Below are 25,307 nucleotides of genomic sequence, written 5' to 3' on the forward strand. Positions count from 1 at the left end.
TCAGCTCTCTCTAGGCTCTAACCTTCCTTCTCAATCTTGTAAGGAATCATGGTGACCCACCACTCACTTTGTACCCACAGACCTGGACTGTATCAATATGTGAGTTGACATATAATCCTTTGTCTCAAAAACTATACAGCTGTGCTTTTACCTCTAACAAATGGGACAGTTCTCAGAACTTTCTGAAAGTCTGCCTCCATAATTATAATCCTCAGGTTGCTTCAAATAAAAGTTTCATGTCTTTCTTAGATTGACTACTAATTCCTCATCGACAGATCCATCCCTAAACTACACTGGTAACTTTTACCCTTCGTATCAGATTGTAGCACAGCTGTTGCTCCATACCATGTATGATCAGGAATCAAAGGTTCCTCATCCCCCACCTTTTTATCCTTTCTTTTCCCAAACTACATGTTTACGTGAGCCAGGGCTTTCTAACAAATCCCACTTCTCTGATACTAACTAAAGTAGTTCTGAACCCGTTTCCAATGTGTATGTGTCAGAAGGTGGGGAGGGGGAGGTGGTTTCCTATACCAACAAGTAATTCTCAAATGTCAGCAAGGTGTCCTACAAGTAAACTTAATTATGATACTATCTACCCAGAGATAGCATCAGATTCCCCAGGTTAGGGACCCAGTCCCATAAGACTGCCTTCACTTCAAATGTCAATCTCAAGCCATGGTTGTTCCCTGTACTTATGACCAACTGGCTATAAATCAAAGGTTCCTATGGCCTCCTCCTTGGTTTTAATTAATTTTCTAGAGTGACCTACAGAATTCAGAGAAACACTTTACCTACCAGATTACTAGTTTATTATCAAAGGATGTAATTCAGAAACAGCCAGTTGGATTGCATAGGACAAGGTATAGGGGATGGGTGCAGAGCTTCCATGCTCTCTCCTAGTGCTCCACTCTCCCAGAATCTTCATGTGTTCTCCAAGTCTGAAGCTCTCCAAATCCCATCCTTTTGGGTGTTTATCGAGGCTTCATTACATGGGCATAATTGATTAAATCATTGGCTACTGGTGGTTGATTCAACTTCTACATTCTCTCCCTTCCCAGGAAGTAATAGGAGGGGTTTGGACTGAATATTACAACTTCTAATCACAGGGTTGGTTCCTCTGGCAATGGGTCACTATCTCTGGTGCTTTCCAAAAGTCATCTCGTTAACATAAACCCAGTTGTGGTGGAAAAAGGCCGGGAAGCCTGGCACCTGCAGTCCATGGGGTCCCAAAGAGTCAGACACAACTTAGCAACTGAACAACAAATGAATAACAAAACACTCATTTCACCATAATGGCTCTGAAGTGGATTTCAGGAACTGAGAATAAGAGACCAAACTTTATCACAAAAGGTGTTCTCATTGCTCTTATTCAGGAAACTTCAAGGGTTTCAGGAGCTGTGAGCCAGGGACAGTGGATGGAGACCAAATATATATGAGAAATATATCTTGGTCATCTGAATGACCAATTATATTCCTTACAAATCACAATACCACACAAAGCTTACTACAGTAACTGCAGCAATCTCAACAGTATGGTACTGGCATAAAAACAGACACACAAACCAGTGAAATAGAATAAAGAGCCAAGAAATAATCCCCTGCATATATGTGGCCAAATGAGTTTTGACAAGGGTACCAAAACCATTCAATGGGGAATGAACATTCTTTTCAAGAAATGGTATTGGGAAAACTGGATATCCACATGCAAAAGAATGGATCTGGATCTCATACCACATGTGAAAGTGAAAGTGTTAGTCACTCAGTCATGTCTTTCCACCAGGCTCCTCTGTCCATGGAATTCTCCAGGCAAGAATACTGGAGTGGGTAGCCATTCCCCTCTCCAGGGGATCTTCCTGAGCCAGGGATCAAACCCAGGTCTCTCACAATGCAGGCAGATTCTTCATCTGAGCCACCAGGGAAGCCCCATACCACATACTAAAATTAATTCAAAGTGGATCAATGACCAACTCAAGAGCTAAAACGCTGAAACTCTTAGAAGAAAATATAGGGAACAACTTAATGGCATTGAGTTTGGCAATGATTTCTTGGATAGAACACCAAAACATAAGAAAAAATAAACTGGACTTTGTCAAAATTAAAAGCTTAGGTGTATCAAAAGATCCTTTCAAGACAGTGAAAAGGCAAGCCCGTTCTATATGGGATAAAATACTTGCAAATCATATATACAATAAGGGGTTAATATCAAGAATATTTAAAGGACTCCTAAAAGTCAACAACAGTAACAAAAAAAGACCAAACATCCCTATTTTTAAGGGTTTATTTTTAAGGGCAAAGTGAAGTGAAAGTGAAAGTTGCTCAGTGGGCTACACAGTCTATGGAATTCTCCAGGGCAGAATACTGGAGTGTGTAGCCTTTCCCTTCTCCAGGGGACCTTCCCTACACAGGGACTGAGCCCAGGTCTCCTGCATTGCAGGCGGACTCTACCAGCTGATCCACAAGGGAAGCCCAAGAATACTGGAGTGGGTAGCCTATCCCTTCTCCAGCAGATCTTCCCGACCCAGGAATCAAACTGGGGTCTCCTGCACTGCAGGCGGATTCTTTACCAACTGATCTACGAAGGAAGCCCTCATTAAGGGCAAAGGCCTCAAACAGACATTTTTTTCAAAGAAGATATGCAAATAGCCAAGAAACACATGAAAAGATGCACAACATCACTGGTCATTAGGGAAATACAAAGCAAAACCACAAGATACCACTTCATACAAATTAAGATGGGTACTCTACAGAAAAATAACAAATGCTGGCAAGGATGTGGAGAAATTGATACCCATGTGCATTGCTGATGAGAATGAAAAATGATGTAGCCACTGTGGAAAACAGTATGTAATTTCTTCAAAAAAATTAAACATAGAATTACCATATGATGTATCAATTCCACTTTTAGTTATTTAACCAAAATAACTGAAAGCAAAGACTGAATCAGATATTTATGCCACCAATGTTCTTAGCATTATTCACAACAGCCAAAAATTGGAATCAACCAAAATGTCCATTGACAGATGAATGGATAAACAAAATGTGGTATATACCAGCAATGAACTATTATTCAGTTGTAAAAAGAAATAAAATTTTGATACATGCTACAAGGATGAACTTTGAAAATATATGAAGCAGCCAGACACAAATAATAAATACTGTATGATTTGTTCACCTACTGCACCATGATACACCCCACCTTCCTCCCCTCTGGAAACCATTGCTCTCTGTACCTGTACGTCTGTTTATGTTTTCTAGTTTTTGTTTTTATTTTTTTTCGTCTGCACAGATTATGGGATCTCAGTTCCCAACCAGGAATTTAACCTGGGCCATAGCAGTGAAAGCCCCAGAATCCTAATCACTAGGGTAGCAGAGAACTCCCTCTGTTTCCTTTTTGTTCCATCTTTTAGATTCCACATATAAGTGAGCTCATATCGTATTTGTCTTTCTCTGACTTATTTCACCTAGCAAACCATCAGCAAAATGAAAGAACAAGATATGGAATGGGAGAAAATAATTGTAAATGATATATCTGATAAGGGGTTTATATCCAAATTATTAAAAAATTACATAATTCAATATGAAAAGAAAAATGAACAATCAGATTAAAAATTTGAAACATGTGTAATATCATCTAAGAAACGAATCGCCAGTCTAGGTTCGATGCAGGATACGGGATGCTTGAGGCTGGTGCACTAGGATAACCCAGAGGGACGGTATGGGGAGGGATGTGGGAGGGGGGTTCAGGAGTGGGAACTTGTGTACACCCGTGGCCGATTCATGTTGATGTATGGCAAAACCAATACAGTATTGTAAAGTAAAAAAAAAAAAAATTTAAAAACAATGGGCACAGAACCTGAATGGACATTTGTCTAAAGGACATACAAAAGGCCAACAGACACATGAAAAGATGCTCAACATCACTAATCATCAGGGAGATGCAAATTTAAACCACAACGTGATATTATCTCATACCTGTTAGAACGGCTATTATCAAAAAGCCAAGAAGTAACATGTTGGCAAGGATGTGGAAAAAAGGGAATCCTTATGCACTTGCTGATGGTAATGTAAACTGGTGCAGCCACTATGGAAATCAGTTGCTCAAAAATTCAAAAATAGAACTTGCATACCATCAAGCAACCCCACTTCTGATAATTTAACTGAAGAACACAACACTAACTTTAAAAAATATATGCACCCTATATTCACTGCGGCATTATTTACATTAGCCAAAATGTGGAAACAACCTAGATGTCCATCACCAGATGAATGGAAAAAGAAGATACACACACACACACACACAGATTACTCAGCCTTTAACAAGAACGAAATTGACAGAAAACAGCAAAATTCTGTAAAGCAATTATCCTTCATTAAAAAATAAATTAATTTAAAAAAAAGAATGAAATTGTGCCATTTGTCACAACATGGATAAATTTTTACTGTATTTTAAAAGCCAAATGCATAAATTATAACTAAAAATCTGTACTAATGGACATGATGCATAAAGATCTAATTTGTGACAATAACATAAAGAGGGAAATCGAGCAGTAGGGGCAGACTTTTACTCTTGAAACTAAGCTGATATTAATTCAAACTTGGGTGTTATGTAATTAAGACATGGTACACTGGGCTTCCCTGGTAGCTTAGGCAGTAAAGACTCCACCTGAAATGCAGAAGACCTGGGTTCAATCCTTGGGTTGGGAAGATCCCCTGGAGAAGGGAATTGCAATCCACTCCAGTATTCTTGCCTGGAGAAGTCCATGGACAGAGGAGCCTGGTGTGCTACAGTCCATAGGGTCCCAAACAGTCGGACATGGCTGAGCGACTAACACACACACTAGAGAAACTGCCAAATTGTTTTGTATGTTGGCTGCAACTTTTTACATTTCCACCAGTAGGTTCAAGGGTTCCAAACTTTTTACATCCTTTCCAACACTATTATCCATTTTTTAAAGAATTATAGCCATGCAGTGGGTATGAAATGGTATCACTGTGGTTTTGATTTGCAGTTCTCTAAAGATGTTGGGCATATTTTCATGTGTTTATTGGACATTTACATATCTTCTTAGAAAACATGTCTAATCAAATCTTTTGCCATTTTAATTGCTTTTTATTTGTCTTTATTGGGTGGCAAGAGTTCATTATATATTCTGGATACCGGTTCCATATCATATATATGATTTGCAAATATTTTCTATCCTATGAGTTTTTTAATTTATCAATGGCATCATTTGAAGCATATTGCTAATTTTAAAGCCAAACTGAGTAAGTTTCATGGATTTGCTCTGAGAAGTGTTTAAGGAAAATACTTCTTATTCCTTACATTATTCATCAAATCCTGTTACTGCTGTAGTGGAGTCAACACTCAAGTTACTCAAGATATCCATGTCACTGGTTTATTAAATCATTGTAACTCTTAAGATATTTTGATAGATTGAGCTCTGGGGACAAAGATGCCAGAACAAAACTATTTCAGGGAAATTTGATTAACCAAAAATGATTTTTTGCTTCAATCACAATAGAAACTTATCTGTATATGCTTTAAGTTATGACTGGTAAAAAAAAAAAAAACAACAGCTGATATGTTACAGTCCCTATAATAAAAAGGCTGACTTCATTTTTTTTTTACCTTTGACTACTTGATAGGTTTTAAGCCACACCCTTCCCTCTCCTCTGCTCCACATATGAATAAGTTGATATCTTCCCCCTCTCTCCCACATCTGGGCTAGCTGATCAGAAAGCCAAGGTGCTCCCTCCTTAGGCACTGGCAAAAGTTCAAACAATCTGCAGGACCCTCAATCTGAACCCATCTCTTAGCTACCATAAAACCCAAAGGTCAACTTCTTGTCCTATTCTCTTAAGCCATTTTCCGACCTGTCTGGGAGCTATCTTGCTCTGCCCAGAAAGCCTCATTATTGAATAATAACTTTTTATACTGTCTTGGTGTGTATATATGTGTGACATTATCAATACCGGCATCTGAACAAAATGTGGAGTGATAATCAATCTCATCTCTGAGGGGTGGCCACAACAGTCCCCAAAAAGAAAAAAAAATTATTCTATACAATGGAGCCATGTTTCTTGCAGAAAGAAGAGAGAGAAGGAATTAACTGTGTTGTTCATCTAGGCTATCTTTGGAAATTTTAATATATTTTGAAACTTTACTACATATATAATGGCATTAATGGATTTATGTAAATCATAAAACTTCCTACCACTGTTCTTGGTATACCAGAAAAATCACATTACTTTAACAGGAATCTCAAATGGAAAATGTACAACCTTTGAGTCATTTTCTTTGGTTTTTCATCCACTTGCGATTTATATACCAAGGGATGACAGCCACAGAAGTTTTTGTTTTTCATATCAGACTGGTTTTGACTCAGAAGAAATTATGTTATGAAAACTGAAGGGTGAGAGTGTGCCTCTTCTCGAAAAGGTTTTTTGTGCTTGATCACTGGTTCACTGAGGGATGAACTGTTAGTTGTGGACCAGGATTTCTCACCTAAGGTGTTTCAGAGAACCTGAAGTCCCCTGTAGGTTGAATGCAGCTCACTAGTGGCATATAATGCAGACAGTGGAAAGATCCTGAAGGATATTGTGCCTTGAAAGCCTTGCTAGGGAATCTGGTGATATGTCGATGGATTTCCTCTAAAAATTCCTCTTTTAAAATTAAGGGCACAGCAAAGGGTCAGTAGATGCTCATGATCCAGTTGTGCTGTAGGAAGAGTTCTCCTCTTACTTAATGATGGGAAGAGGAGAAATCTACACTGGGTTTTACCCCCGGGCAGCAACACACTGAGAGAAGTAATATCTGGATCAGCCCTGATACTACATGGGTTTGCTTGAATTATTTTTCCCGGAAAGGAGATGAAACAAGAGACAAGCAGTGAACCATTTGGAAACTGATTCTGCCTTCCATGATTCCCAACCAAGGAGAAACCATCAGCTTCTTGCTTTCATATACCCTACACTCACCCTTCTCTTTAGCTGATGGAAAATTCTACAGCTATCAACTGTTTTAAGCGTGTGCTCCATAGGGCATTTAAGACACAGAATACTTCCAAAGGGTCTGGTCCAACAGTTTTGTGAATATCCCCAACTCTGAAGGCAGCACCCACAGATGGAACTCCAGGCTATCAGAGTTCTGTGGATTAAAAACAAGTTCTAAAGAACTTCAAATATCTACTGTATGTTGCAAAAAGCCAGCCTGCATTTTTTCACCCTTAATGCACACCTGTGGCTGTCCTTCATTTCAACTCCTAGATATACAGAAGATAGATTCAGATTTGACCTTAATAGAAACGAAAGATAATTGCTGAAACTAGGGGGGCATGACATCTTGTAGATTTTTCAGTTTAAGCCTTCCCCTCAAACACATAAAAAGTAAGGAGAGAGAGAGAAAATTCAATTGGAAGACCGGTATTTGTACACTGCATTTTCCAATACTCAATTTTCCAATGTTGGCAGTTAAGGAAAGAGGATGGTAACAGCAAAAGAGATAGAAGGTAGGAGAGGCAAAGGGGATCCCAGATCCCAATCTAAACTCTGGCATTCTACGCCACAAACTCTTAACCAGAACCTAGGTTCTGTTAGGTATAAACAGGGGGAGCTGAGGTAGCATAGACAACATGGCTTCACGTCTGTAAACTGTACAAATAAATAAAATAGTGGGATCAGGGGAATCAAGTTCTCCACAACCACACACTCCTAAAGGACTTTGGTGCCTTGTGGCTGTCTCATAGAGCTGAGCTCGGATCAAAAGGGATCAGCACAAACAGAGCACTGCCATCAAGCACAGGTGTAAATCACCAAGTCCAAAGCACTCGTCAGCAAATAAAAGCAAATATGAGAGCAGTCACACAGATGGGCCAAGTGAGATTATCCGTGAAGCGATTTCTGTGGTTAGACCTTAGAAAGGCACTCCCCCAAGACCTAGGAATACAGGGGAGGGAGCCTCAGATGAAGCAGTAAACGTGGTACCCCAAAGCTGGGCACCTGGATGTTGAGGACACAACGAGACTGGGTCCTTTTAGTACCACACTACCATGGCTTGGCTAGTTGGGGATGAGAACCAGGAATTTTCTTGAAGGTTAAATATCTTTCTGATGAGACATCATATGTGAAAGGCTAAGCACAAGTTCTGAGACTCAGACTGGAATGAAAGCATCTGTGTTCCTTTACTCCTAAAGTCTACATCTTCACGCCTTTTCCCAGATCTGCCCAGATGTCAGCTAGTAGCACAGTCCTGTCTGCTTGTGTACAGAGTGATCCTCCTTCTTGAACATGTTGAAACTAAAGGATCTGGCAACATAAACTTGTTGATTGTACCCTGCTACAGACACAGACAGTGCTCTTTATAATCCTGTTATGTGTGCTTTATCCCTCTGACTAGACTTCAACCGAAGAACTAGGACAATGTTTTCACCAGTTTTAGCATGCAACTTTATTCACATGTAATTGAAATATTAAATGAATACACTTATGTTAATATAAAGCACAGAAGTATACCTTACTCAGGATCAATAGGCTCATTATCAGGTCATATTGCAAAAATACTAAAAATATCTGAACTTACATAGCACAATGAAAACCAGCAAACATTCAAGCTCTCCAGATCATCTGGTATCCATAAAATTGGCTCCTTCAATCAGCACAGATAGCATAAATACTGAACTTATAAGTTGCATTGGTTTCATATTACAATACCAAAGAAACTGCTAAAGGTTTTGTGAGAACATACACCTATTCAGAGTTTGAGTATTAATCTTATAACTTTATCTCTCACTTCAGGATCATTGTGCTGTGCTAAGTCTTGTAGTTTCTGACCAAATTCTTTTGCTTCCTGAAATATGGAAATAAGTTCATATTTAGTGAACTCTTCCTTGGTAAATAGCTTCACCTTCTTTTTAAATTGGAAATTTATATTCTCAAATATTTCAATGATATTAAGAATATTGGCCTTTGACTCATTTTTGTTAAAGGGTGCAACCAATGAGGACAACACTTTGGCACTGATCAGTTCTCTTGTGTTGGCTTGATTTCTAGACAAGTGCAAACACACTTTTAAAACATAAAACTTGGTTTTAACACTTCCCTTGTTTAACAAAGTGAGGAAATCTGGAATGTAATTGACAATTATACAGTGGTGCTCAAAGTTTACACTCAGCTGCACTAATAATTTTAGCCCATCCAGCTGCATGGTGGAGTTCAAAGGATAAGAGATTATGTCCCTACAAACTTGATTTATGTGCAACTCTCCTATTTGTGGTTCTCCAGAAGACTCAGAGTTGTCATCCACCATATTTAAAGTTCTAGGGTGTTCTTTAACATTGGGATTATTGACCAAGTTTTCAATCATAACAGTAATACCTACATCATGAATTATATCTTGGGTAAATGGATAAGCAGGACTGATACCCATTACCATTGTAGCTATTTCATGAATGAAAGGATCCCTAGTTAACTTAAGTAGGGCAACAAGTTTATCAAACTCTTTAGGCTCTAAAGTAAAAACATATGATTTGCAGCGACAGGTTTTTGGATTGGGCCTATACTTTTCCCTAAACTTAACCTGATTTTTGAGCTCAGCTAAAGTCTGAAAGTAAGGCCCATTACACGGTGGGATCTTGGTCAGAGGTCGAATCCCTAGAGGAGTTTCAATCAAGGTATCAACCAGAGTCCAATTCCCTCCTGGAGGTAAGGATTGCTCCCCTCCATCTACTGGAACTAGGACACAAAACCTGGCCCTTGACCATGCTTTTGCTTTTTGCTTTATAGTAAGTTCAGGTTTGGGTGTAGGCTTGGGCATTTCCTGGATCTTAGCTGGAGGCTTATACACTTGAAATGGGTTGTCTTCTTTAGGCCAGAACCAAGATCCTACACTAGGCTCTTCTCCAGTCCAAAACCAAGAACAGACATTTTCTTCATCCTCATCACTGAACTGAGTTACAGTACCAGCTCTGTCCCCAGCCTTCAACTTGACGCTGGCCTCACTCCTCTGGGACGTGGACCCAGTGTTGTCTTTGGAACCGATACCGGCTTCACTTCTAGCACCAGCCTTCACTTTACACTGGGTGACAGCACTGAGCTTGGACATAGGCGTGGCCTTTGATTTGGTTTGGGACACTACACTAGGTTCTGTCAGGGGGGTTGTCTTGGTCTCAGCCATGACTCTAGTCTTAGTCTTAGATTCCATCTTGCTCACTTGCCTTGTCATAGCCATGGCCTCAGTGTAGGTCACTGTGTCCTGGCCACTGCTCCATCCCCAGCCTTGGCCTGGGTCACCAGTCCCGTTTTCAATTCTGCCTCAGCCACTGCCTTGGCTTGGATCTTAGCCTTGGCTTTAGTGTTGGCAGGGCCACGGATGCCAGCTTTCAGGCCAGCCCCAGGCCCTCCTCTGCCCTTGCTTCAGCACCGAAGTCAATCACGATCCAAGTTACAGGCAAGGCCAAGTTATATATCCCCACCCCTGTCTCAGCCTTGACTGAAGGTCTCTCCCAGGTTGGTGTTTTCATACAAAGTCCAGTTGTCACTCAGCCCCCTTTCGAACTACAGGCTCTGCCAGTGATATAAACAACGCGCAGAGGAAGCTCACTCAGGGAAGGGAAGGATGGCTGTGTGCCTGAGCACAGCCCTGTAGAGGGAGGTGGTCTTCAGCCACTCCAAGGCCACCAGATCTGCCACTGAAGTTGGACCTAGGAGTGGAGGAAGGAAATGGGGCTTTGAGTCTTTTTCTAACTTTTTTCCATGTTGATTAGCACAACATGGAAACAGAAAAGTATGGAAATTCAGTGCTAAGTGTAAAAGGCAGATAATTAGCAAACTCTTCCTCCATTTCATGTTCCCTACTATTGCAGGTAAAATCAATCTTTTTTCCAGACACAAAACAGGAGCACGGAGAGTGGAAAAGTTGGATGGGAGTGAGAGAGGCTGAAGAATCCCTAGGCTGACTCTTTACTTCTGCTGCACCCAGGCAGATCTCCACTACTTCATCCTACAGGTCTACTGAGGAAGTCTCCACACACACAGACCTTCCCCGATCTGCAGTAATTTCCTCCTCCTTTCCTTGTTTCCAGTGATGATAAGACTCACAGCAGACCTAAAGGCAGATCCATGGACAAATAAACAGGAGGATATGCAAACTGATCTCCTGGTAGACTGACTTTGGTCCCTGGTCCCTACATTTGTAGTTTGTCTAGGGTTTCCCTCCTTCTTGTCCCTTTCCCCCACTGCCCTGCTTCATTCCGTACCACTTCTCCTCCCTGTTTCCCATCATATTCCTCTTCAGAGACTGCCCTAACATTTTCCTGTTTCAGAAATGGGCTAGGAAAACCAAGTGGGAAGTAACAAAAGCAGGCATTACCCTTCTATACCTCTAAAACTTAGGAAGGCTTCCACCTAAATTGGCAGAAGACCAAACAGGTTAGTAAACCGGCAAAACAGAAGAGACAGATAATTCCCTAGTCTCGATCACTCTACCCTCCCACCAATCTAAAGAGATACAGGACACATTTCTCTTCCTCTTTATTTCCAAGCTTCAAGCTGGGTTCCCATTTACAAGTCTTCACAACAACTGAGAGGTCCGCAAACCTAAAGACAGATCTACACACAAAGACTCACAAGTGCAGAGATAAATAAATACAGACACAGAAGACAATGGAGATTGAGTCCTTGGTAGATATCAACACCTAGGACACTGATCCTTTCTGGATACAAGTACCTGACTGCCCAAAATTTCTCTTTCTTCCTCTCCTCCCCCAAGCCCCAAGCTCCTCTGCTCCATTCTCAGTCTGACAATTCCCCTGCAGAGACAACTCAAAAATCGCTGCAAGACTGTGTTGCTGGTAGTAAGGATGGAATGCTCAAACCATTGAAATTGTTCTGGAAATCAATGAAAAGTATTATTTTCATGTTCTTATGTGTCCTTCTTCTCCCCAAAGCCTATCATTTTCTTCAACACTATAGGAAACGGGAGGATGGTTTGGAAAGCCGGCAGAAAGGATATGCCGAGTTACCCCTAGATCCCTACCTGCTCTAGTCCTGGCCACCTACCACACCGAAGCACTGCCCTCTCTACAGAGGTTATGCCCATTTTCTTTTTCTTACTCCTCCTCTTGAGGTTCACTGCCCCCTACAGATCATGTTTACAGAAACATGGAGAACCACAAACGTAGAAACAGACCTACACAAATAAACGCATGATACACACTCAACGACCGAACGAAAAGACAGGGGGAGAGACTTGGTTATTAATACTCAGCCTAGTAATCAGGACAGGAGACTCTCTTCTAACCCAGGGCCAAACACTTACAACCTCTATTCACACTCTGCCTCCCAGGGCTCTCCAGACAACTGCTCTCCCGGACAGCAGGAGCCCCTCCTCCTATTACTATAATCCAGCATTCCTCCGCTAGAGGCCGCTACTACACTCCTTTCCCTCCCCAAACATGGTGGCGGGGTGCAGTGTCTGGAAGTCAAGCTGGCAAGAGGCAGATCATTCATTTATTACTGTCTGCCACGCAAATGACCATTGTCCCTCTTCCCCTCTCACCAACCCCGTGCGCCCCAGGACCAGGCCACATCGCCCACGTTCACCTCTGACACCCGTATCCACACTCCCAAGCCGCGCCCGCCTCTTCCTTGACCTGCTCCGCTTGGATGAGAAGTAGCTTTCGCATTTCCTCGCCTCGAAGGGGTGCCGACACCTAGGAAAGAGGGACAGACAGTCAGATGAGTTCAAGGGCACGAGACAATGGCGCCGACGGTTTGGAGACGGGCCCGGCATCTGGGACTCAGGACGCGATACCTACTTTATCAGATGAAGGACCGCAGCCGGCATACGATTGTCACTTTTTGGTATTGCCTTCTTCTTGTCCCAAGGACACCTCAGGGACCCGCTCCTAGTAAGTCTTTAACAGCCACCATTTCCTCCACAGACGTTGTCTCGCCTCATCCCAAGAAACAACACAGACAACCAGAGCCAAAGGGGAGTTGAAGGGGACCCGGCTTTACGGCAGCGGAGTGATACCACGCTTGGCCGAGCGCGCTACTTCCTCTTCCGGCGAGCCCGGTCCCGCCCTCACTGGCTGGCTCGGCTGCTGCAGTGGGCGGTGGCGGGCTTTGGGTTTAGAGAGAGCCTCGCTGGTCGGCGAAAAGCCAACTAAACGAAAGGCTCTGGTATTAGTCCCTGTCTCTTAGAGAGCTCCCCTACCGCAGACCTACAGTCTTTCCCCCTAAACTGAAATGTGTACGGCTTTCGGGACGTGGCGTCAGTGAATCAGCTCTGACCTGATGAGGCAGACAGATGCCAAAATGTAGTTTTTACACACTCGGCTCGCCGAAGTCCGAGGTCCGCAGCCATGGGTGGGTTTAGGGGTCTGGGTAAAGGTCGGGAAAGAGGCTCAGGACCGACAGGCTCAAGACTGACACAGGAAGGTAAATTCTCGTCTATTCTGAAACTATGCGTCCCTTCCATGAGAGAAGCCCTTCGATGAAAGTTCAGTTCAGTCGCTCAGTCGTGTCCGACACTTTGCGACCCCCTGAACCGCAGCATGCCAAGTTGCCCGTCACCAACACCCGGAGCCCACCCAAACCCATGTCCATTGAATCGGTGATGCCAGCCAACCATCTTATCCTCTGTCGTCCCCTTCTCCTGCCCTCAATCTTTCCCAGCATCAGTAAATATCAGTAAGTATTAGTCCTGAGAAAGCAATGGCAACCCACTCCAGTACTCTTGCCTGGAAAATCCCATGGACGGAGGAGCCTGGTGGGCTGCAGTCCACGGGGTCACGAAGAGTCGGACACTTACTGAGCGACTTCACTTTCACTTTTCACTTTCATGCATTGGAGAAGGAAATGGCAACCCACTCCAGTGTTCTAGCCTGGAGAATCCTGGGGACGGCGGAGCCTGGTAGGCTGCAGTCTGTGGAGTCGCACAGAGTCAGACACGACTGAAGCGACTTAGCAGCAGCAGCAGCATTAGTCTCTCAGTCGTGCCCGTCTCTTTGCGACCCCATGGGCTGCAGCCCACCAGGCTGCACTGCCCATGAGATTTTCCAGGCAAGAATACTGGAGTGGTTTGCCATTTCCTTCTCCAGGGGATCTTCCCAACGCAGGGTTTGAACCCAGGTCCCCTGCACTGCAGGCAGATTCTTTACTGACTGAGCTACAAGAGAATCCTCAAATGAGTCAGCTCTTCGCATCAGGTGGCCAAATTATTGGAGTTTCAGCTTCAACATCAGTCCTTCCAATGAACACCCAGGACTGATCTCCTTTAGGATGGACTGGTTGGATCTCCTTGCAGTCCAAGGGACTCTCAAGAGTCTTCTCCAACACCACAGTTCAAAAGCAGCAATTCTTTGGTGCTCAGCTTTCTTTATAGTCCAACTCTCACATCCATATATGACTACTGGAAAAACCATAGCCTTGACTAGACAGACCTTTGTTGACAAAGTAATATCTCTGCTTTTTAATATGCTGTCTAGGTTGCTCATAACTTTCCTTCCAAGGAGTAAGTGTCTTTTAATTTCATGGCTGCAGTCACCATCTGCAGTGATTTTGGAGCCCAAAAAAATAAAGTCTGACACTGTTTCCTCTGTTTCCCCATCTATTTCCTGTGAAGTGATGGGACCAGACGCCATAATCTTAGTTTTCTGAATGTTGCACTTTAAGTCAACTTTTTCACTCTCCTCTTTTACTTTCATCAAGAGGCTTTTTAGTTCATCTTCACTTTCTGCCATAAGGGTGGTGTCATCTGCATATCTGAGGTTATTGATATTTCTCCTGGCAATCTTGATTCCAGCTTGTGCTTCCTCCAGTCCAGCATTTCTCATGATGTACTCTGCATATAAGTTAAATAAGCAGGGTGACGATATACAGCCTTGACGTACTCCTTTTCCTGTTTGGAACCAGTCTGTTGTTCCATGTCCAGTTCTAACTGTTGCTTCCTGACCTGAATACAGGTTTCTCAAGCCCCTCCAAACTGTCCTTCCCAGCAATCCATTTGCCCAATGAATGGGTTGGGGAGTCTGGAAATCTGCTCTGCTCAGATGTACTGATCAATGTCAAACACCTTGGTCTTGTTCTTCTCTTAAGTCTCTGGCCCTTATTGCCTACTTTATTTTTTGCACAGAAATAGTTGAGGATAAGGTGGGTTGAGAATACAGGGAAAGCACAGATGTATGGAGAGAAGCATATTAATACCATACTAGGCAGGTGTGTACATATGCCATTCTTGTGCCCTGCCTCCCCTCTGAACACCCACAATATTTTCTACACCTAAATATGCAAGGGCCTGATTATGGGTATGTGGAAAACAATTCTGTACTCATAGAAGAGGATGAGTACTCAGATATCTTTTTGCCCTTAAATACCTCCCTCCCCCCCCACACACACTCCCATACCCCCACCACAGGGTTTCCTTATTTATCACCTAAAATGGAATATGAAATGGAAGAGAGTTAAGAAAGCAGCCCTGAATAAGAATGCGGTAAATGCCAAACTCTCTTGTTGTGGGCCCCTCTTTATGCCTCACCACCATATTGTTGTTCAGTTACTCAGTCCTGTCAGGATCTTTGCAACCGCATGAACTGCAGGACCACCAGGCTTCCCTGTCCTTCACCATCTCCTGGAGTTTGCTTAAACTCGTGTCTATTGACTTGATGATGATGCTATCCAGCCATCTCATTCTCTGTTGCTCCCTACTCCTCCTGCCCCTCAATCTTTCCCAACATCAAGGTCTTTTCCAATGAGTTGGCTCACATCAAGAGGCCAAAGTACTGGAGCTTCAACTTCAGCATAAGTCCTCCCAATGAATATTCAGGATTGATTTCCTTTAGGATTGACTCATTTTATTTCCTTGCTGTCCAAAGAACTCTCAAGAGTCTTCTCCAGTATCACAGTGAGAAAGCCTCAATTCTTCAGTTCTCTGCTTTCTTTATGGTCCAGCTCTTACGGCCATACATGACTACTAGAAAAACCATAGCTTTGACTATATGGACTTTTGTCAGCAAAGTGATGTCTCTGCTTTTTAATACACTGTCTAGGTTTGTCATAGCTTTCCTTCCAAGGATCAAGAGTCTTAATTTCATGGCTGCTGTCACCATCTGCAGTGATTTTGGAGCCCAAGAAAATAAAGTCTGTCACTGTTTCCATTTTTTCCCATCTATTTGCCATGAAATGATAAGACTGGATACTGTGATCTTCGTTTTTTGAATGTTGAGTTTTAAGCCAGCTTTTTCACTTTCCTCTTTCACCCTCATCAAGAGGCTCTTGGTTCCTCTTTGCTTTCTGCCATTAGGGTGGTGTCATCTGTGTATCTGAAGTTACTGATATTTCTCCTGTCAGTCTTGATTCCAGCTTGAACTTCATCCAGCCCATCATTTTGCATGATGTACTCTGCATATAAGTTAAATAAGCAGGGTGACAATATACAGCCTTTACATACTCCTTTCCCAGTTTTGAACCAGTCTGTTGTTTCATGTTCGGTTCTAACTGTTACTTCTTGACCTGCATACAGGTTTGTTAGGAGACATGTAAGATTGTCTGGTATTCTCATCTCTTTAAGAATTTTTCAGTTTGTTGTGATCCACACAATCAAAGACTTCAGTGTAGTTAATGAACCAGAAGTAGATGTTTTTGTGGAATTGCCTTGCTTTTTTGATGTTCCAACGGATGTTGGCAATTTGATCTCTGATTCCTCTGCCTTCTCTAAACCAGCTTGAATATCTGGATGTTCTCTGTTCACGTACTGTTGAAGACTAGCTTGAAGGATTTTGAGCATTACCTTGCTAGCATGTGAATGAGTGAAATTGTGAGGTAGTTTGAACATTCTTTGGCATTGCCCTTCTCTGGAATTGGAATGAAAACTGACTTCTTCCAGTCCTGTGGCCACTGCTGAGTTTTCCAAATTTGCTGGCATATTGAGTGCAGCACTTTAACAGTATCCTCTTTGAGGATTTGAAATAGCTCACCTGGAATTCCATCATCTCCACTAGCTTTGTTTGTAGTAATGCTTCCTGATGCCCACTTGACTTCATACTCCAGGATGTCTGGCTGTAGGTGAGTGAGCACACCATCCTGGTTATCCAGGTGATTAAGACCTTTTTTTGTAAAGTTCTTCTGTGTATTCTTGACACCTTTCTTAATCTCTTTTGCTTCTGTTAGGCCCATACCATTTCTGTCCTTTATTGTACTCATCTTTGCATGAAATGTTCCCTTGGTATCTCTAATTTTCTTGAAGAGATTTCTCATCTTTCCCATTCTATTTTTTTTCCCTCTGTTTCTTTGCATTGTTCTGTTAAGAAGACTTTCTTATCTCTCCTTACTTCTTGGAACTCTGCATTCAGATGCTTATATCTTTCCTTTTCTCCTTTGCCTTTAACTTCTCTTCTTTTCTTGGATGTTTTTAAGGCCTTCTTACACCAACCATATTGCCAGCATAAAGAGTCAGGTGAGGTAGAGGAAATATCAGAAAAGGAGGAGAGGAGAAGCAATTTAAGGCCAGACCAGCCCAGAGATTCTGGGCAGCCCTCTGCAGTTCTGCTTTTTGCATTGTTTCTGGGGCCATGGGCAGGAAGGTGGGAAGGCACACCTGTGGCGGCCGAGCCCCTGTCCCTCTTCTGAGGGAAGGCAGCCCCTGACAGACCTCTGGCTGAGGAGACAAACCACTTGTCTGCGCCAGTGTCCTCGTTCTTTCTGCCACACTGCTGTGCTCTCAGTCGCTGTGGTGGCACTTCACCATTTCACTGTCCCCACAGTTGCCCAGGAAAGAGGACCTTTCCCTGACGGGACTCGCACCTGCTCAGACAATCCTGGTTCTCACCCCACAGCCAGGGGTCAGGCACCATGTAGGGGCAGTGCTGGCTCCTCTTCCAATGTTCTCTCTAAGGAAAAGGGACACTGCCCACTCACTTCTCATGGCAGATCCTTGAACGCTCTCTTGATTCCTCCTCTTCTCTCACCACTGTCCTGCCTAATGAATGCATTGCTCATTCTCCCTGAATATATATATTCTTTTCAAGGTGAAACAAGCGAGGGGCCATTTAGTCATGAGAATTCCGTGGTACCTTCTACTGTTTGTAGATCAAGACCTGTCTCTAGGTTTGTCTTTGTATTTCCCTGCTGGCTCAGACGGTAAAGAACCTGCCTGCAATGCAGGAGACTCGGATTCGATCCAAGTCAGGATGGTCCCTTGCAGAAAGGAATGGCTACCCACTCCAGTATTCTTGCTGGAATAATTCCATGGGCAGATGAGCCTGGTGGGCTATAATCCATGGAATCACAGAGTCTGACAGGACTGAGCGACTAACACCTTCACTTTTCACTTTTTTAAAATATAAATGTATTTATTTTAATTGGAGGTTAATTACTTTACCATATTGTATTGGTTTTGCCATACATCAACATGAACCCACCACAGGTATACACGTGCTCCACTTTTCACTTTGATGTCTATAAACCAAGACTTTGCCTAGAGTCTGCCACACTGAAAATGCTCTCTAATTTTCAGTGGAGGAAGGAAGCAAAGAATTTGTTTTAATATATTTTGGAAAGAAATCTTGAGTATCTTAATAACATGTATTGCAATGAACATTTGGAGGGACACATTTGATAAGAGGTTTTTATCTTTTCTGTCTTCTTTTCATACTTGAAACTGTACCTTACTAAACTCCTTAATATATAGCAAAGCTCTATGAATTCATAAAGAAAAGACCAACCCAGTAGAAAAATGGTAGAACATTGTTCATCAAAAGACAATGTTTCTCAAATATACGAGAAAATGTTTCACCTCATTGACAATACCAGAGTGTAAATTATAATTACAATGATATACTGTTTCTCATCAATCATATCGGCAAAGAACAAGAAGTTTGGAAACAAATTGGAATGGAGAAGAAGTGGGAAAACTGGCATTCTTATACATTGTTGGTGGCTTATCTCTTTTGGAGGATAACCTATATCTCTTTTGGAGGACAGTCAAAGATATGAAAGAGACTTGGAGACTTACTTGTATGAGCCTGTCTTAGAGGATATGTAAAACACAACACATATTCTTAGAAATGCTCCAACTTCTCAGACTTACACACTTGGACTCTAAGATGGGCCACCATGTTAGTAAAAGACAGTGAAAAAAGCCCATTGGTTGGCTTAGCAATTTCCAATTCTGAAATGGCTTTAATGAGGGTAGATGGCTTATCCTCCAGATTTGAAGAACAAGCTTCCAAGACACCCTTAACTACACATTCTCCTGTGAGAGTCACAATCTATTTTACTGGGTAAATCCATAATAAATGCTGTAAGGATACTGCTTCTACTATTACAGATAATGTTGCTTTTCATTGAGGAGACTGTATCTGAATCCACATAAAAGCATGATGTGAAACAGCACTCTTGATTCTCAAGAAACATCAAAAGAGCAGAAATGATAGCTGTTGAAAATAATGATTATGGGAGATAGGCTTTATATTTTTAGGCACCTTTTTTGTTTTAGGGTGGTCCCAGATTTTGGCCCTTCCATTGGAAGAAACAAAGAACAATGAGATAGTTTTCATGATCATACTGTTAACTGAATTCATATATGAATTCAAATGTACTTTGTTCTGAAAATAATTCAACTTCTTTTCTACCGCAATTTTTTCCTATTGAACTTTCTGGGAATGTTTATTTTCCCAATCCTTTAACTTATTTTTTATTGCCTAAGTTGTATATGGTCATAGTAGAAAAAATAGTAAATATAAGACAAATTATTAGGAAAAGTATAGAAAATCCTGGGGCTTCCCTGGTGGCTCAAATGGTAAAGAATATGCCTGCAATTCAGGAGACCTGAATTTGATCCCTGGGTCGGGAAGATCCCCTGGAGAAGAGGATGGTTACCTACTCCAGTATTCTTGGCTGGAGAATTCCATGGACGGAGAAGCCTGTTTCGGCTACAGTCCATGGGGTCACAAAGAATCAGACGTGACTGAGTGACTGGCACACACACACACATACTATATCCTAACACTGATATCTTCCAGACTTGTATCAGTGCCAACCTATGTGTATAAACACACACACACATATATCTTAACCAAAAACATTTCATTATATTTATTTCATTGTAATCAGTTACCTTTGCAGAAGCTGGAACATGCTGTTATATTTCTTATTCTTAAAACATTCTTGGGAACCTATTTCAACACAATAAAGGCCATATACAACAAACCCATAGCAAACATCATTCTCAATGGTGAAAAATTGAGAATAAATATTGTAAAAATGAATATACTACCAATCAACCTACAGATTTAAAATTAAATTATCAGTGACATTTTCCACAGAACAAGCACAAAAAAATGTTACAATTTGTATGGAAACGTGAAAGGGTGGACGTGAGAGGAGTTCTGAGGATTTGAGGTGGATAGATTTAAGATAGACTTTGGAGTTTGGGGCAGGAGTGGGGAGGTGCCTATCTGGGGCTTCCTGTCAACCTAAGAGATGTGGAAATTCGGTCTTACACCTGGAGCACTGGACAAAAATATTGTCCATGTTGCTCCTGGAAACAGATCATATAAATCTGTAATGATAGAAAACTTGGCTAGAAACTACATATCACATTCAGGATAAGAGTACCCCTGGGAAAGTGAGAGGGGAGTGGAAATGGGGTGAAGCTTAAGAAAACCTGAATTTTTCTGTAATGTTTTTATTCCTTTAAAAAAAAAGACAAAGTAAATATACCTAAATATCAACAACATCCAAATCAGAGTGGCGGAAACACTGGTGTTTATTATATTTAATGCCTGGGACATTGTAGGTACTCAGTGAATGTCATTTGTTGAATGAGCTTGTTTTTCTGTTTTACAAGTTCACCCAACAAACATACAAAACTCTCAGGTTTGCACCCCATGCTACAAGAGCATAAAAAAATAAATGAAGAGATGTGGAGGAGGTGGAAGAGATGTGGAAGAAATGCTTGAGGAGAGAGTGATTGACGATCTATGTAGATCTCTACTACAATACAAGAGCCATATAGAAAATATGGAGTACAAGCTGAAGATATAGTCCTATCTTCATTTTATCTTAACATTCTAAGGTTCTGGGTGAATATACAGAAAATCACTTTGAAGACCGAGTTCTTCCAAGTAACTACCAGATCCTCACTTTTCTCCCCAACATAGACACTGGGTGATGCTGCTGTCCAAAAATTCTGGTCTATCCTGGACTTACTACTTCAATCTAAAGATGGGTGTTTAAGCAACTACTGTGGATCAAGCAAAATGATCAGGATTGGAGAAAATCAAGATGAATAGCCTCAGCAGTTTCTCTGATTACCCTAAACTGACTGTTACCATGTTCACTGGCTGAAAATCAGAAAATATAACTTACATAGGAGCCCACCACTGTCACAGAAATGCTCAGCTGAGAGAATGAATGACCCCAAACTGCCCACCCTCTTCATGAACATCCCTCCTTCATGACCTTGAAGAATTAAAACAGACAACACTGAACATTGCTTCCAAATCACTGTTTGGTTGTCACAACGTATAGCTCCTATGGCTATAAAAAGCAGGGAGTACCTGATTAAGGCTCCTTCAGCTTGGATCTCAGAGCTTCAGACAGATACAAAGCTAACTGGGTAAGATGTATCTACTTATTGTAAAGGCCCCTACTATCATGGAGGAGTGAGCATACTTAGTAGGAAGGGAAGTGAACCCTCAGTATGGACGTAGTGGGAGAAACGGGGGAAGTAGGCCAGCCATCAATCCCTGGAGGAATCAGAGTGAGCTTGAATGGGGCCTAGGGAGGCAAATCTGGTATGACCTTATTAAACCCTGATAGCTCAGTTGGTAAAGAATCAGCCTGCAGTGCAGGAGACCCTGGTTAGATTCCTGGGTCGGGAAGATCTCCTGGAGAAGGGATAGGCTCCCCACTCCAGTATTCCTGGGTTTCCCTTGTGGCTCAGCTGGTAACGAATCCCCCTGCAATGTGGGAGACCTGGGTTTGATCCTTGGGTTGGAAAGATCCCCTGGAGAAGGGAAAGACTACCCATTCCAGTATTCTGGCCTGGAGTCGGACACGACTGAGCGACTTTCACTTTCACTGGGGAAGCAAATCTGGTATGACACTATTAACACCAGGTTGCAGGGGTGAAGTCCTGAGCAGAGGAGAGAGAGAGGACTCAGGCCAGCAAGGCTAAAGCGGTGGGAGGGGCAAGGAGGCGGATCTAGGATTCCTTGACCAATCGGAGATTGCTGGGGCGGGCTTGGGGGGGGCGGGGCCTGCCACGCAACTTATAACTGCAGGAGCTCCTCACCGTAACCCTAACCTCGTCCAGAGTGTGAAGCGGTGTTGGTGCAGTAGTCTACATTTCTCTGGTCTTCAAGTCTTCGGGTGAGGATGTGCGGCCCCGCTAGAGCTAGTAGGGCTATGGGGAGAGGAGGGCGTGGTGGCCGCGGGGCTGGCGAATCCGGCCTGCAGGAATTGGAAGGGCGGAGGCTGGACGCGCGACTTGTAGCGGCGCCTCCTGGCGAGTGCACGCTTTTGTCTTCGCAGCGCCGCCCTCTGGGCTGGATTCGGATCCTTCCCGGGTCGGTCCCTGGCAGGTCCGGAGGCAGGAGCCCCAAGAGCGGCCGTTCGATGAGGCTGTAGGTCCGATGCTGAGGGGACGAGGAGTTTGGGACTCGGAATGGGCCCTTTGGGACTGGCGCTTCGCTCCCTCCGCTCCTGTGACTGTTCGGTTGGGCTCCCAACAATGATGATAGTTATTTTAAAATGTAAGCAAATTGCTGCTAACAACGTGGCTTATTGCCCAGCCCTGTTTTTATTTGAAGTCCTTATTTTCTGCCCTCTGGAGATTGGCTGCCAATCACTTGTCAAGGAGGGTCCTAGGGTGACCCCGACGGAGAGAAGGCATATTCGGGACGTCTGGCTGTTTGGGGGCTTCTCTATTCTAGTCTAGGCACTAGACATGCCTTACTCCACCGGCTGAGACCAGACACGCGCAGGAGAGCTGTGCTTTCCGGGGTCAGAGGTCTCCTATTGTCTCCTCTGGACAAACCCAGAATAATCACTGGGCACCTCACCTCCTAGCTTCAGGTCCTCCTCTCTACTCCTGAGGAGAAAACATAGTGAAATAAAAATCAACTCTGTTTGGTTTATCCCATTCTGCTGAAGTTCCTGGTTTGATCATAATTAGCTGTGCTGTCTTACAGCATTTACAAACCAGTCCCACAAGAAGCTATTGTGAGGCATGTCATTAGTTATGATGGGATTAAATCCCCCCTTCCTTTATTGCAGCACCTTGATCTATTATCTTTGGGCAAATGAAATGGAAAGAAACTAGTACAATTTAGTTCAGTTCAGTCGCTCAGTCGTGTCCAACTCTTTGCGACCCCATGGACTGAAGCATGCCAGGCCTCCCTGTCCATCACCAAATCCCGGAGTTTACTCAAACTCATGCCCATTGAGTTGGTGATGCCAGCCAACCATCTCATCCTCTGTCATCCCCTTCTCCTGCCTTCAATCATTCCCAGCATCAGGGTCTTTTCAAATGAGTCAGTTCTTTGCATCAGGTGGCCAAAGTATTGGAGTTTCAGCTTTAGCACTAGTCCTTCCAATGAATATTCAGGACTGATCTCCTTTAGGATGGACTGGTTGGATCTCCTTGCAGTCCAAGGGACTCTCAAGAGTCTCGTCCAATACCACAGTTCAAAAGCATCAATTCTTCGGCCCTCAGCTTTCTTTAGAGTCCAACTCTCACATCCATACATGACCACTGGAAAAACCATAGCTTTGACTACATGGACCTTTGCTGGCAAAGTAATGTCTCTTCTTGAAAAAAATGCAGTACAACTTATGCCACCCTTTATTGTGCGCTGCTCCCTAACCTCAATAAAAATGCCATATAATGTGAAGGTGTTCAAATAGTGCTATCTCCTGTTACAAATTCATTAGCTGGTTAAGCCTAGTCATTTTTTCTTCTATCTCTATTTGCTCTTGTACTTTTATTCCCTAGCTCCAACTGACCTTGCTTGTGATTTTTAAGAGAGTCAGACATATCAGCTCTGGGTTTTAGAGCATCTTGATTTCCAGTGCATCCTGATTCAGTGGTTTTTACTGACTATTGGAAATAGGGTAATGATGTGCAATTCAAAAGCATTTTGATAAAAACATGACTTTCCTGAGATGTGTGCTGTTTTCTTGTTGAAAATCAGAAGGTAAAATCCATATTGAGATTAAACTTGGGAATTTGGGGTTGTGATCCATTAGCATAATAATAGTTTTGCCAGTTAAGTTAAAAAAAAGTTTTTTTCAGTCTTTCTTTTAGCCAAGATGAGTGATAAACCAGACTTGTCTGAAGTGGAGAAGTTTGACAAGTCAAAACTGAAGAAAACTAAAACTGAAGAAAAAAATACTCTCCCCTCAAAGGAAAGTAAGTCATGGGGCAATGTCGGGGGGGTGTGGCTCTAGTGAAGAAAAGCATTGGTGAGCATTCACAGGTTCAGTAAATAAACTCTCCTAGTAAATTTGGCCACAGAGTAAGCAATAATTCAGTATACTGAATTTAATGCAACAAATAAAAATATCAAATTATCTAAGTACCTGGCTTTTATAAATGGTTTTTACATGATACACTCAAGAAGTAATAGGGGAATAAAAAGCTATTTTCTTGTTGGAAAATCACTAAAAATCACATTGCAATCAATTTTAGAATATTATACTTAGCACTCAAAAAATCTTAGTTTTGTCACTCATATGGTTATTTGGAATTTTCTGCATCTAACAACTTAGTGCCATGATCTCATTTCTAAAGAACTATATTAGCTCTGCAGTTTTGGCTTTCTGTACCTGACAATGAGGCAGAGAACAAGTTTAGATATTCAGTTCACTCAGGGCTCCCAGACTCGAGGGATCAGTTTTGCCTTTGAGATTTACAGCCTGATGGAGAAACTCTAAGCATATTCACAAAACTGAGGGACACTTTTTGTCATGTTGCTGTTATTCAATAGTTTCTAAGTTAATCAAAATTGTCTGAAAGGGTATAATTTCCTAACTATATCAGTTCAGTTCAGTTCAGTCGCTCAGTCGTGTCTGACTCTTTGCGAATCCATAAATGGCAGCACGCCAGGCCTCCCTGTCCATCACCAACTCCCGGAGTTCACTCAAACTCATGCCATAGAGTCAGTGATGCCATCTAGCCATCTCATCCTCTTTTGTCTCCTTCTCCTCCTGCCCCCAATCCCTCCCAGCATCAGAGTCTTTTCCAATGAGTCAACTCTTCGCATGAGGTGGCCAAAGTGCTGGAGTTTCAGCTTTAGAATCAT

General features: G+C 42.5%; 2 protein-coding genes across 2 annotated transcripts in view; both read right to left on the bottom strand.

Annotated features, from left to right (window-relative positions):
* The window catches only part of BHLHB9 (basic helix-loop-helix family member b9), a 54,837-nt gene extending 41,822 nt beyond the window's left edge, over positions 1 to 13,015 (bottom strand). The window contains exons 1-2 of the mRNA XM_040266297.1: positions 12,816 to 13,015; positions 12,601 to 12,710 (exon numbers count right to left, since the gene is read on the bottom strand). The gene's annotated coding sequence lies outside the window, so the exon portion shown is untranslated. The remainder of the gene's footprint in view (positions 1 to 12,600; positions 12,711 to 12,815) is intronic.
* On the bottom strand, positions 8,425 to 12,601 carry ARMCX5 (armadillo repeat containing X-linked 5). Its single transcript, XM_040266296.1, is given in 3 exon segments — positions 8,425 to 10,251; positions 10,254 to 10,406; positions 10,409 to 12,601. Coding segments are annotated over 3 exon segments (1,764 nt in total). The 5' UTR covers positions 10,521 to 12,601; the 3' UTR covers positions 8,425 to 8,752.
* Positions 13,016 to 25,307: the final 12,292 nt, after the last annotated feature.

This window comes from Oryx dammah, unplaced genomic scaffold (assembly GCF_014754425.2).
Source record: "Oryx dammah isolate SB20612 unplaced genomic scaffold, SCBI_Odam_1.1 HiC_scaffold_23, whole genome shotgun sequence".
NCBI lineage: Eukaryota > Metazoa > Chordata > Mammalia > Artiodactyla > Bovidae > Oryx > Oryx dammah.